The sequence below is a fragment of the Theobroma cacao genome, chromosome 6, assembly GCF_053813885.1.
Source record: "Theobroma cacao isolate CCN51 chromosome 6, ASM5381388v1, whole genome shotgun sequence".
In the NCBI taxonomy this organism is placed as follows: domain Eukaryota; kingdom Viridiplantae; phylum Streptophyta; class Magnoliopsida; order Malvales; family Malvaceae; genus Theobroma; species Theobroma cacao.
The window spans coordinates 3,043,123-3,057,503 of record NC_142644.1 but is presented as its reverse complement, the minus strand read 5'-3'; the positions used below and the strand labels follow the sequence as shown (position 1 = coordinate 3,057,503).

At 30.2% G+C, this 14,381-nt stretch overlaps 1 protein-coding gene across 1 annotated transcript; it reads right to left on the bottom strand.

Annotated features, from left to right (window-relative positions):
• Window positions 1-2,228: 2,228 nt before the first annotated feature.
• Window positions 2,229-8,356, bottom strand: LOC18595335 (pyrophosphate-energized vacuolar membrane proton pump-like). Its single transcript, XM_007023235.3, has 8 exons — window positions 7,979-8,356; window positions 5,237-5,811; window positions 4,727-5,106; window positions 4,238-4,324; window positions 3,821-4,151; window positions 3,251-3,661; window positions 2,992-3,051; window positions 2,229-2,904 (listed from the first exon to the last, which is right to left on the bottom strand). Exons 1-8 carry the CDS (start codon window positions 8,232-8,234, stop codon window positions 2,698-2,700), a joined length of 2,307 nt encoding a protein of 768 aa, XP_007023297.2. The 5' UTR covers window positions 8,235-8,356; the 3' UTR covers window positions 2,229-2,697.
• Window positions 8,357-14,381: the final 6,025 nt, after the last annotated feature.

Below are 14,381 nucleotides of genomic sequence, written 5' to 3'. Positions count from 1 at the left end.
AAGCCCTAAGTGCACGTTCGGGGAGCGGTACATTAACAATGGTTATTAGACGCTGATCAGTAATCTCTCCTATTAAACAGGTTTGAATAGAGTTCGGGTATTGGACTTATTATCTTTCACAGGTTCGTATCTAGGGTTCAGCTAGTTTATCTAAACATGGCTTTTAAATTAATTGCTTAGTTTTTTTTTATTTTTCCTAATTTTAAGGTTACATGGTTATTAGGATTTATATATAGTCCTTCATGTTAGATATTCCAATGGTATTTTAGTCTCCAATTATCAATTTTTTTTTTGTTTTATGGCAAGAGGGAATAAACCCAATATCAAGTTAAGAGTCAAGATTTGAATTATTACTATGTGTCACGTATCTCACATCAATAAAAGATAGGATAAGTTTTGAGTTTATAAATATGGGTCTTCTTCTACCTAATAAACATGTTTTTTAAGTTGAAAATGAAAACTTGTGACACTTACAAGATCAACCCCTCGGGACATCAATCATTATGCCAAAGCTTACGGCTTCCATAATTATTAAGATATAATACAAAAAAAAGTCTTTAAACTATTCAAGAAAATTCAATGAATATTTTTTCTTCTATTGCAATCGGTCAAGCCCTTGTATTATTATTTTGGATCAAATAAACTTTAATTATTAATAGTTGATTAATTGTTATTAGTCAAAATATTTTTTATCATTTTTATATCTATGAAACATTGACATAGTACTAATTTAGGCATTGAAATATGTGATATAACTATATCATTATGTCATATCAACATATCACATTATTGTCAATTATAAAATGTCAACATATCACATCAATGTTATGTTAGCATCATGTAACATAACATGACAAGTGATATTTTAACTAAATCAACCATTAGTCGTAATAGTTTATTTAATTTAAAACAAAAGCATAAAGATTTATTTGGTTCAAAATAAAAATGTAAGAACTTGATTGAACGTAATAAAAATATAAGAGCTTATTTGAATTTTTTTAAATAATTTAGAAATTTTCTTAAATATTATGCCTTAACAAAAAATCAACAAAATTAATGGAAATTTGAATATCGTTGTTGGTAGAAGTAAGTCTAAAATCAATAATTGTTGCTTCTACAATGTGATATTACTTTACAATTTGATACACATTGCTATTACTTATTAAGGCAAGGTATCTAATTTTCCATCATAATAAAAGTGTGCACAGCAAATATTTGATGTTAACTATCAATTTGGTAGGTTGAGGCATCACATTTTCATAATCTTAAGTTATATAAGGCATAACATTTTTTCAAGTTTTTCAACTTGCTGTTTATTAAATGAAGTTGAGACAAGAAAGTTTAAAAGAAATTTTGTCAATGATACGTAGGAGGAAATTATATTTATTAAAATTTTCATTTTATTTGAATTTATCGATTTTTATTACAATATTCAAAATCAATATGCTCAAACACTTTGTAGTGTTGTTTGAATATTGTCTATTAACGTTAATCAAAGGCACAAGGCATTACAATTTGGTCAAGTGCAAGTGCACTGAAGGAAGGAAGGTAGCATCTTCATTCTTTTTAATCATTAATCGTAACAATAATAGAAATTTTGATTGCCATATAATTTTTATATATTATTTTTTTAACAAAAATTAAGAATTTTGGTTTATTAGAGAGGAACCAAAGGGTACGAGTGAAAATTTGCTTTCAACTTTATAATTGTTCCCTATTTGAACATAATTTTTATTTAATTTTATAATTACTTCAAATGCAATTGTTCCGTTTTTGGTAAGATTGAAAAGTTTATCATTGTGTTGGACAACACCTAGCATAATTTAAATTTAATTTTATAATTAAATCAAATGCATTGGATATATTACATGATTTTCTTTAAACTTTCGCATCATTAATGCAAACAAAACCTAACAAAATCATGTGATATATCCAGAATTCAAACCAAGTGATTTGAATTGAATTAAAAAATAGTAATATTTGAATATATTAAAAGTAATATTTGATACATTTTCAATAGATTAATTTTATATACAGTAGTTTTGTATTTTGAGGAAGAAGTCGATAAGAGGTCTGATGGGTCTGCCATAACATCGTTCTTGTTCATTAGAGGGGAATGGGAATTCAAGATTTTAAATGAGAAGTGATTAAAAGGTAAATATAAACATAATAATACTATATATATAAAGTTTTATACCTATAATAATTAAAGAATTAAGGCCACCCCCTTGGTGTAACACCCAGTTTAGAACATCTTCCAATTTTCTGAAAACCTGAATGCAACAACAAATCGTCCCAGTATCTTATAGTCCAGACTCCAGAATGCTCTTTTGGTTAAATGGTGAAAGAGACTTGAGATTACAAAATTTCAAAATTAAGCTGTTCTAAAGCAAAGACCGAGGAAAATAAAGACATGCCATGCCACCTTGACTCTTCTCCGATAACAATGACCATGTTTTCTGCCATCGTCCTAATCCATCTTTGGTTAATCATCATTATCAGCCCTCAAAAATAGTACTGACTACAACTATGCAAACTGACTTCGAAAAAAAAAACCCCCCCAAAACTGGATGCGTGCAGTGATACAGGAACTAAAATAATAGGTGAATGGGAAAACACTCTTACAGAGAGGGAAAAGCTAAGCTGCGGTAACCAGCCCTTGCCCTCTGCCTGGTGTGTTTCCTTGCCATTCCCCCTCTAAAAGATCTTGAAGAGTAGGCCACCGTGCGTGGCGAAAAAGGGAGCAAACACAAGTGACTCGACTGCCATAAGCTTGATAAGGATGTTGAGTGAAGGGCCAGAGGTATCCTTGAGTGGATCTCCAACAGTGTCACCAATCACAGCTGCCTTGTGAGGATCAGATCCTTTTGGACCAAGGTCCCTTGCATGCTCTGAGGCGCCAGCCTGAAAATGAAATCATATGGAATTACTCGATATAAAGGGCACAATGAAAGTACAGAAGCCATCCTCAATTTCTCACTAAGTATTTACCTCAATGTACTTCTTGGCATTGTCCCATGCACCACCAGTGTTGGAAGCAGAAATTGCAATCTGTCAAAAAACAAAATCCAGTGAGCAACCATAATAGATGATTTTTAATTCACCCAATTTCCAACCAAGATCCATCAAGCTGTCATGAGTAGTTTGCAAATATTTTAAATGAATTGTTACAGTTTGCATGATTACCATTCACAAATAATCCAAAAAAGAAGAAAGATTTGCCAAAACAAATCTCCTATTCCAACTTTACCTGAACACCAGAAACAAGAGCACCAGCAAGGACACCAGAAAGAGTCTCAACACCAAAGAAAGTTCCAACAATCAGGGGAGTAAGCATAACAAGGGCACCAGGAGGGATCATCTCCTTGATGGAGGCATCAGTGGAGATTTTGACACAGGTAGAATAATCAGGCCTGGCATGACCCTCCATGAGACCAGGAATGGTGTTGAACTGCCTGCGAACCTCCTCAACCATCTTCAAAGCTGCACTTCCCACACTCTTCATGGTCATGGCAGAGAACCAGTATGGAAGCATGGCACCAACTATTAAACCAATGAAAACCTTTGGGGTCAGGACATCAACAGTAGAGATAGCTGCACGGCTTACAAATGCACCAAATAGAGCCAATGACACCAATGCTGCTGACCCAATGGCAAATCCCTGGAATCATATAAGAATTGTACATCAAATATGCATGACCAGTTAGTTGTGGCTTCAACTATGCATTATTTATGCTATACTATGATTTCAGCAACTACTGTTTGAAGTTAAAATCACTCTCCTAGGAACAATTTCAAGGAAAAAAATTGAATGCAGTACCTTTCCAATGGCTGCAGTGGTGTTTCCAGCAGCATCAAGAGCATCAGTTCTCTCACGAATGCGATGGCTCATGCCAGCCATCTCAGCAATGCCTCCAGCATTGTCACTGATGGGACCATAAGCATCAATGGCCAACCCAGTTGCAATGGTGCTCAACATTCCAAGCGCAGCAACTGCAATCCCATACATGGCAGCAAAGCTAAAACTAACAAAAATGCTGATTGCAATGGCAAAAATTGGGATAATAACAGATTTGTATCCTAAAGCAAGGCCAAATATAACATTGGTGGCTGCTCCTGTCCTGCAGGAATCAGCAACATCCTGCACTGGGCTGCAAAAACAGGAAATGATTAATCAAGATAGAAAATTTGAATTGACACTGCCATAGATAATCAGTCAAACCACTGTTTCACATACCTGTAAGCATTGCTTGTGTAGTACTCGGTAACAAAACCAATAATAAGTCCAGCCCAGAGACCAACACTCACACACAAAAATAGCTGCCTGCAAATCAAAATCAGTTTAGTGGTTGCAGGTATCCTGACTACTGAGGATAAGGAAAGCAACAACACGAGATAGAAGATGATAGACAAGACATGCTGCATGCCACCTTCTGCTTCAGATCTTATGAACTTTATAACAATATTCATGTTAATAGGATACAATTATATCTACTAAATTTTGTCAAGCTATGCTGATCTTAAAAACTAATTAGCCAATGCCCAACTAAGTGGCAACTCAACCAAGATATTAAGGTATCAGAATTTAGAGAGTAAAAGGTCTTAATCGTTCCTATCTCATAAAAGTAGAAGCATAGCTGTGTTATAGCATGCATCTAATTAGGACTTCTATGAATGGGCTACTTTTATAACATGCTTGCTATATATAAGAATTATGTAATCTTACCAGTTCTTGACATCTTTCTGAGTCCCAAAATTGTAAATGGTGAAGGAAGATGGCACACCAATCAAAGTAACAATTGCAATTCCCACAGTCATAAGAACAGTGGAGATAATAAGCTGCTTCTTCAAAGCTGGTTCAATTTCCTTGACAACCTTGATTTCAAAGAAATCAGTAGCAAATAGGGTTGTGATCAAACAGACAAGAATACCCACAGAACTAATGAGCAGAGGAAACAACATGGCAGTGAACTCATGGTTAACTCCAAAGGAGGATATAGAAGCAACAACAAGAGCAGCACAGGAAGATTCAGCATATGACCCAAATAGATCAGAACCCATACCAGCAATATCGCCAACATTATCACCAACATTATCAGCAATGACCTGATTGATAAAATGAAATTTAAATCATTTATCGGTTCTGCATGAGAAAATAATTATTTTCTGAAAAGATTATTGACAAGCCTACAATTAACATAGAATAACTATATTCCAAACGAAAAATTTGGCTTACAGCTGGGTTTCTTGGGTCATCTTCAGGGATGTTCCTTTCAACCTTTCCTACAAGATCAGCACCAACATCAGCAGCCTTTGTATAGATACCGCCACCAACTCTTCCAAAGAGTGCCATAGAGGATCCTCCAAGGCCATAACCAGTTATAGCCTCAAAAAGGCCTTCCCAGTCATCACCATAGTACAGCTTGAATAGATTGATGGCAATGTAAAGCACCAACAAACCATTTGCTGCCAGAAGAAAACCCATGACGGCACCAGATCTAAATGCAATAATGAAAGCCTTTCCAACACCCTTTCTTGCTTCTAAGGTTGTTCTTGCATTGGCATAGGTAGCAATTTTCATCCCAAGGAACCCAGAAAGAACAGAAGTGACTGCACCGAGCAAGAAGGACACAGTACTGAAGATAGCAGTGGCAAGAGCTGGTTTGCATGCCTTCTCCTTATCATAGGTGCAAGGCTGGCTCTTTGTGCTGAAGCCCTCAACAGAGCCCAGGAAGAGGAAAATCAGGATAGCAAAAGCAATCATGAAGATGCCAACATACTGATATTCAGTAAAAAGAAAGGATGTTGCACCTGTTGCACCCATATATCAACAGATTATTTGAAATAGATAAAAATAGATCATAGACAAGGGACTGTCAATAATTTCAACATATCAAATGAAGTGTCATTGACTACAAATTCAAAAAGCATAATGTGCGTAATCTTAAGGAACAATAAAGATATCTCAAGTTCATTCACATCGAAAACTGAAAAGGTGCCACCATAATAACACACCAGATTTAACATCATTGATACATCAGGATAGCAACAAAAACCTTTAGTTTAGGACAAGAGATGCTATTAAAGCATATGTAAAAGCCATTATAAGACCAGGGGAAATTAGAAACTAAATCTTACAATCAGTCCAAAAGCAGAAAAAAGACATACCAACACAAACAAAAGAACTTTGGAATAAAAATAGCTATAAAACTTGGCCTAGAACAATTTTCAATATATTACTAGAAAGCTAATTACTGTGCCTTTCAGATAGTTCAAACAATTCAAAACCTTTTGAATACAGAAATGCAATGAAAGCATTATCATATATATACATACTTAAATGTATGAGATTCAATCTTTCAAAATTTTCATACTTTTATTACTAAAATTAATAGATTATTCTTAAATCAATTTATGATAATTATTATTAATTTAAATGCATCAGGTTCAGCATCTTTCAAAATTTTCATTCTTTGTTATTAAAATTAATAGATTATTCTTAAATCAATGTATGACAATTATTATTAATTAATATATTACTCTTAAATTATTATTATTATTATTATTATTATTATTGTAGTATAATAATCTTATTTTTATTTTATTTTCAGAAATATTAATTACAAAATATGGTAGTCTTATATCATTTTATTTTATTATCCTTAATAACATATATTTACTGACGTAATTAGTTGTTTTACAAAAATAAAAAATAATAATAATTTTTATTTCTGCTATTATATTATTTAACTACTGATGCTGAAATAGTCAGAAATTTTCAAATAGAATACTGACAAAAAAAATTTAACCCTTCCCAATAATTATTAAATAAGAGCTGCATCTTAAGTTCACAGGACAGAACTACTATTTCCAAAGATAAAACGAAGCCCTATACAATAAAAATATAAAATATCTCCATTAAAAGACAACTAAATAAATAATGGGAATATCACTTGGTATCTTTTTTTGATTCACAGAAGTTGGAGCAAGGAATAAGTATCAATTATCAAAAAAGGCACTCAATTATCAAAAAAGGGACCAGCATTATTCTATGTTGATATTTTATTCTCAATTAATATTTAAAAAATAAAAGCTACAGGAAATGGGCCACGTGCAAGGGGTGCTAATGATAATAACATCCATAAGCCAAATAGCCTTTACTTAGATAAGACAAGATGCCATAACTGCCAGTGATGATAGCACAACCAAAGATAAAGCCTGTCCCAGTTATTGACTCCATACCAAACTAATCTAATCCTAATCTTTGATCCAATTAAATATTTAATTTAAATTATACTTAAATCTGAATGATGAAACGCAGATCTAATAGAAGAACCCAGAATTCATTTGTACCATTAAAAGCTGACAAAACCCTAAACTGTCCCTTAAAAGATATTTCTGATGCAAAAATAAAAAAGTACATTGAATAAAGAAGAAAAAGGAAGGATTATATATATATATATATATATATATAGAATATAATATTTGCAAAAGTAATTCAAACCCACTATTTAAACTAAAAATACATGCATTTAACCACCCATTGAACCAAATAACAAGTGCAAAAGAGATAATATCTTTTAGTACATGGAGAGTCATTATTTTTTTTCTTTTCTATGTTCACAAGCTCATTGTGTAATTAGAGATAAATCCCTAATATTTAATAAAAAGCTAAAACTTCCAAATTAAAATTTTAAAATTCAAACCGCTTGAGTATCTCCTTGCAATGATGGAAAAATAAATAAAATTTATAACAAAATTAAAGATTTAATATTTTGACAACAAGGATGAAGTTGGGCGTTAAAGTTACTCTCTTTCCTTTACCTCTAGCTAAATCATTTGTTACATTCAAAACTTGTGATTATAATGATACTTCGTCATTACGTGATCATTTCTAGCGACTCAAGTCCGTGAAATCATTACTACAAAATCCCAAAATTAAAACACCAGATCTAACACCAAAAACCAAGGATCTCACCTTCAGAGATAGCGGTTTGAATATCTGCGCACTTGGTGACAACGCTATGGTCATTGATCCCTTCCTCTTCCTCAATCAAGTAATCACTGTAACCGTTCTTGCTATTGCTCCCCGAGCCACCCGATGCATGCCGCTCGGAGGTGAGCTTCACGCGCGACACCAGCACCCACTGCACCAACGAGAAAGCTATTCCAATCACTGCGCATACCGGCACCACGATCTCAGTCGCCATCTCCGACAATACTGCCTCCCCCATCGCCGCCAACAGCTACAGTCCTCCGGCCACCGCGCACAAGAGAGAGTTTATCTATAAAGAGAGAAGTGAGTTGGAGGAGTGGAGCTCTTCCGTGTGAGGGTTTCAGGTGAATTTATAGTGTGAAACGAAATATGCAATATTTTTTATATTAGAAGAGGAGAACAATCCTCTGCAAACGATTCTATTATTATAGATTTCATAGCTCCGTTTCTGGCTGTCGATTAATTGATATTTATAGTAATCGAAGATGAACGGTAAGCGATGAGGAAGGATGGGAGGGAGAGTGGGGTGTGGAGATGTATGAGAGAAGGGAATCAACTGATAACTTTAGCGCGTACCTTAGACGCATCAATGTCGGAATAATCTTTACTTTACTTAAGTTACATATTGGTGATGTTGAGAGCAATTATCGGGAAAAGATTCGATGCGCCACGTAGCTTGTGGATAATTATGCAACCAAACATGCTTACTTGTACTTCATGTGTTTAAAAGACCTTAAAGACTATTTTTGTACTATGACACAAAAAATATACGAAATTAAATGAATTTAGATTTAATTTTATCTTATTTTACATTTTAAATGTGTCAAAATCATGTTAATTATATTATCGTATTTAATCCATATAAAATACATTTATCAATTCATTTAATTATAAGAGTAAAAGATTATTTTATTATGATAATCAATTTCTTATATCATTTTATTATATTTATTTTTTATTATAATTATTTTTATAATTATTAATTTTAAATTTAAGTAATAAATTATTTTAATAGTATATATTTTAATTTAATAATGTTAAATGTCTTAATGATGTTAAACGTCTTAATCGTATTTTTAATAGTATTATGTCATATAATATTTAACTTAATATGTTTAATTAACATATTAGTCATGTTGTATTGTATTACACGATTATGTATTTGATCTAAGTACAATTAGTTTACACAATTATATGTATTAGATTTTTGATATTATGTTATATTCGTGTTTATTCATATAATTATTAATATATTAAATTTATATGATAAATTTGAATCACCCAAAGATGAATAATCAGATTTACTTTAAATTGAGAAAGAATAGTAAAAGAAATTAAAATTAAATTCTTTTTAAAAATTTAAACATATTTGATGATATTTCAAATTAATAAAAATGGATAAATTCATCCATTTTGCCAGTTAAAAGTTTTAAATAGAAGTGTCGGTTTGTATCGAAGGCTATCTCAAAAGGCAAGGCGTGGATAAGATATAACGTATCTTGTCCTAAAATCTAATACTAGAAATTGAGCAATGATTTTCCTATTTAGGAGTAAATGTTGCCAGGTTGGAGTCCTTTGATTGGCTGAAATGGGTGACAGGCACCATGTCCAATGCACTGAACAACAGAGGAGAATAGCTCATCCTATGGTGGGGCAAGGTTTTTTGGAACCGCTGAAATGGGGACTCGTGACGTAGAGTGCGTTGAACGGCGTGCAAGCCTCCTAAGTCCTATCGGATAATATTAATTTCCCGCCCCGTCCTTTTTTTTATAATTTTATACTATTTCAATAATAATTAATATTATATTTATTTATTTATTTATATAAAATATTTCCATATCCACTCAATCTCTATCTTCTTGCCCTCCAATAGTTTTGGAGATTATTATCATATATAATCGTTTTAACATTTTTCGCGGCCTCTATTTCTTGATTTAATCAGGGACCTAATTCACAAATCCGAGTTTATTCCTCACTAATCAAATCTAAATCAATTCATTAATTAAAGGTGTTTAGAGTTATCCGATCAAGATAGTAGGCTCAACATCATTTGGTTCAAGTTCGAGTATAAATTTTTAAAAACGAATTTATCATGCGTGTAATTATTTTATTAATAAATAATATATATTTTAAAAATTTTAATTAATAATAAAATAATAATTATATGACAAGACGAATGATGAAAAACTCGATAAATTCAATCAAACTCATAAACACCTCTTTGAACAATTCTCTTCGATCTATTCAATATTTTAATTATATCCATAGAAAAGATAAAGTCATAAATTTTAATTAGAAGAAGTGAATACAAATGCAAAGACTACCATATAATTAATCATCTAATCTATATGACAAAAAAATAATCATAATATTTAACATTAGGGACATTGATAACATCTTATAATTTTTTAAAATTGAATAAATTCATTAGGGACATTGATAAAATTTTAACATTCATTAAAGACATTCATAAAATTGAATATATTTATTTTTATTTTCATTAATCATATTATTGTTTATATTTATTTTTTAAATTATTATTGTCAATAATATTATTACATAATCAAATATATAATCATTTTCACTCTACCCTATCTTTTCCTTCTTTTTTTTACATTCTTTTCTTTTTCTTTTTCTCTTGAATATATAAAACAAAAAACAAAAAAAAAATGTCATGTGACAATTGGTGTTGCCAATCAATTAGAAGTTGTCCTCACTTAAGGACAACTTTAGGTGTATAGATGTATAAGTGTAATGATTTAAAGGGATGATGAAGGTGATAAGGGCATTCATAATTTAAATTTACTTTCCAAGTTTTAAAGAATTACTTATGAAATCTGAATTTCCCTTAAAATATAAGCATTTTGCTGGAAAATAATAGTATATTGAGACATAATATTTAAAAAAAATTAAACTATTTAAAAAAATTCAAATAAGGTTTTATTTTTTTATTACATTAAATTAAATTCTTATATTTTTATTTTAAGTCAAACAAACTTTTATGATTAATCTCAAAGTATCATTTGTTATTTTTTTCACTTAGTGAGGTTAAAGTGAAAGGTAAAAATGCTACATTACCATATTATAATATCACATTAGCATGCTATGTCATTGTCCACATGACATGTCTATATATCATATGTTATAAAATGACAAGTGACATTTTGATTAATAACAGTTAATCAAACTTACAAGTATCTTTATATATGTTGCAATCTTATAAGCTCCATGTCTCCTTGATGCCTTGGTGCTCCATTCTTGAAATTATGAAAACTTCTTCTTAATCTAATCTTATGAGTTCTAATTACATATTTGTAAAAAAAACCTTACATTTAAAGGGACTAAAATAAGAAAAAAAATTTACAAACTCTTGAATAAAACAAAGAAAAGACGAAGTACACATCTCCTATTTATAAAAATAAATAACCATCAAATGCATTCAACCATAATCATCTAGAACACATTACTGTGATTTAAGTCTATAATCATTTTTATACATTAGTAATCATATAATGAACATATAAAATTTATATTTAATTCAAATTAAAGATCTTATATATTATTTAATAATAATATCACTAAAAAATAAGAATATAAAAATTTATTTATCCTGAAGTATGGAGGACAGGAGCGGGAGTGAACAGGGCTATGCAAAAACGGTGTGGACCGCAAATGACAGTTGAGACTCGCCTCTCAGTGCTGGTCCCACCAACGTTTGCCAGTTGGCGTATTTTAACCTAACTTGGACAGGCCAATGCTACCTTACTGCTTTCACTTCCAATCTGCCAACTGGATAATGCCACCTCACGTACCATAATTTATTGAACTTGTCAAGTTTAACCCTGCAACTTGCTAAAATAATACAATATATATAAAAAATCATAATTAAATTTAACCGTCCGTGTATTCAAATCTTAATCATATTATGTAAATATAAAATATTAATAATTATATAAATAAGTAAATACATATTAATTTAAAAAATATATAACAGGATACAATTAATAGGTTTATTAAATATATCGAATTAAATTTTGTCATGATAATTTATTCAAATTTAAATAGTAAATTTTTTTATTTCATTTTGGTCATTAAATCTTGATTGGTTCGATGGAATCATTATACATTTTGAAGTATATTAAATAAATGACAAAGTAATGACATAATAGTCACCAAACCGATATTTGTCTTTTCATTTTTGTTTCTTTGTTTTTTTAAAATGAAAAAAACTTAAAAAATAAAAAAACAAAATGACTTGACAACTTAAATATTTACCAATATGCCATCATTTCATTATTTATTTGAACAGAATTTGTTAAGGTGATGATCATATTGAATGCAATTTAAAAAAAAAATAGTGACAAAATTGAAACAAATTGAAGTTTGTTAAGGCAATTTTGCATTTTTTTAATTGATTTCAAAATAATTAAAAGTTTTATAGTCACTTGAATTTAGGATAATTTTGGAGCAATAAGTTAGTTATATTAGTGGCATACCTACCTTGTTATTCAATATATACAAGTTGTAGATGTCATTTTTACAACAAAAATCAGATACCAGCAGCTTTAGAGATATTTTATGGTTGAAGGGAATCTTCTAATCTGGTGGAAGCACATTCTCATATTCCTTATACTCCTACAGTTTTAGGATTCAAGCCATATCAATTTATGGTCTATTGTTTTTTTGGTAGTATTTTTTAACTTAATGTTCGGTATGTAGTAAGACTCGTATCAACTTCTAAATTTGGTCATTACAATACTATGATCAATAACGGATTAGAATTTTCCATGAAAATTAACTAAAGGGTAATTATATTTTATATCTCAAGTTATAAAATAGCATTTAATTACCAAAAGTTTATGCATTATGCATACCATATGGACCCATTGCAAGAGCTTATGGAATGGAATAACAACACAAATGACATTATTAGCAACTGTATACAACTTTGTAATTGCTCAATCCATTGACTAAAAGATCAGCTCAATGTCATGATCATCCCTACATTTTTTGGGTCCATTTTAGCATTTCTTGGTTGTTAGTACTAGCTTTCAACGCTAGTATGATTAACACGAGGATTACTCATGATAAATAACATAATATAAAAAAAACCTTTAAATTTATTTAAAAAATTTTAAATAAATTTTTATTCTTTTATTAAATTCAATTAAGCTCTTATACTTTTATTTTGAGTCAAATAGATTTTCAATATTAATGATCCTTAATTAAAATAATACTTATTATTTAATGTCACGTAATGCTAATAATATAACATATTGATATGTTATAATGAATAATAATATAATATATTTATTTAACATAATAACATAATCATCATACATGTTTTGATTAATGGGAACCAAGACTCGAAGAAGGTGGACACTCAAAACCAAGGCTTTGATCAATGGATCCCAGCCCAATCCATATGGAGCCCAAAATGTGAAAACCTTGTAATTTACGTATAACCAAATAATTGTGGGCCAAAGTCACATATGCCCCAAATCATTTTTTGTGGGTAGGCCTTTCAGATTGCCTGGCACTACAAAGAAACTTTTAGATACTATGAAAAAAATTAATTGACAAAATTATATAATCACTCGATCTAGAACTAGAAAATATTAACTTTTCAACTAAATAAAATTTGGACAGAGTTCCTCATATTTTGTACTTGTTGGCTCTAGTTTAGATAGGTAGAGATTTTTGTGTTTTTAATTTTAGAGCTAAGTTATTGAAATTACATAAATAATGAACTCCAACGTGCAAATACCATATAGCATAGCTCTTAAACTTTAGTTACAGATATTTGGTGATCCAAAGAATAAACTAATATTGAAGTGGTTATAAAAGAAATTTTATTTGATTTTAGGTTGTATATTTGCTTTAAAAAATTTTACATAATACTTGAAAAAAATTTTGAACTATTTAAAAAAATAAATAAATAAATTTTTATTTTGTTATTGAATTCAATGAAGTTTCTATACTTTTACTTTGAACTAAATAAATCCTTATGATTAATGGGTTGACTAACTCTTATTAGTGAAAATATCACTTGTTATTCTATGGTATTAACGTTACATGCTAATATGATATGATGATATGGTCACGAGATATATTTCTCCTTCAAAATCGATGTCATATGATTATAAAATAACAAATGATATTTTAATTAATGATAATTAATTAACTATTAATCATATTATCTTTGTAAGATGGTAAGGGTGGTTTTGATGTTGCATATAAGTTTTTGTTCTTTTGTAGCTTTTTTTATGGTTTGGAGGTTGGATTTCCTCCTTGATGGTTATAATTATGTTCTTTATCATAAAGGAATAATTATTTTTTTAAAATAAAATTTATTTGACTTAAAATAAAAATAACGAAACTTGAT

Bases quoted from the DNA above. Each gene is read 5' to 3' on its own strand.
- LOC18595335 (XM_007023235.3), bottom strand. From the start codon at position 8,234: ATGGGGGAGGCAGTATTGTCGGAGATGGCGACTGAGATCGTGGTGCCG. The intron at 5,812-7,978 runs GTGAGATCCTTG...TGGGTGCAACAG, and splicing joins TCAAACCGCTATCTCTGAAG to GTGCAACATCCTTTCTTTTT. The intron at 2,905-2,991 runs GTAAATACTTAG...TTTCATTTTCAG, and splicing joins ATGCCAAGAAGTACATTGAG to GCTGGCGCCTCAGAGCATGC.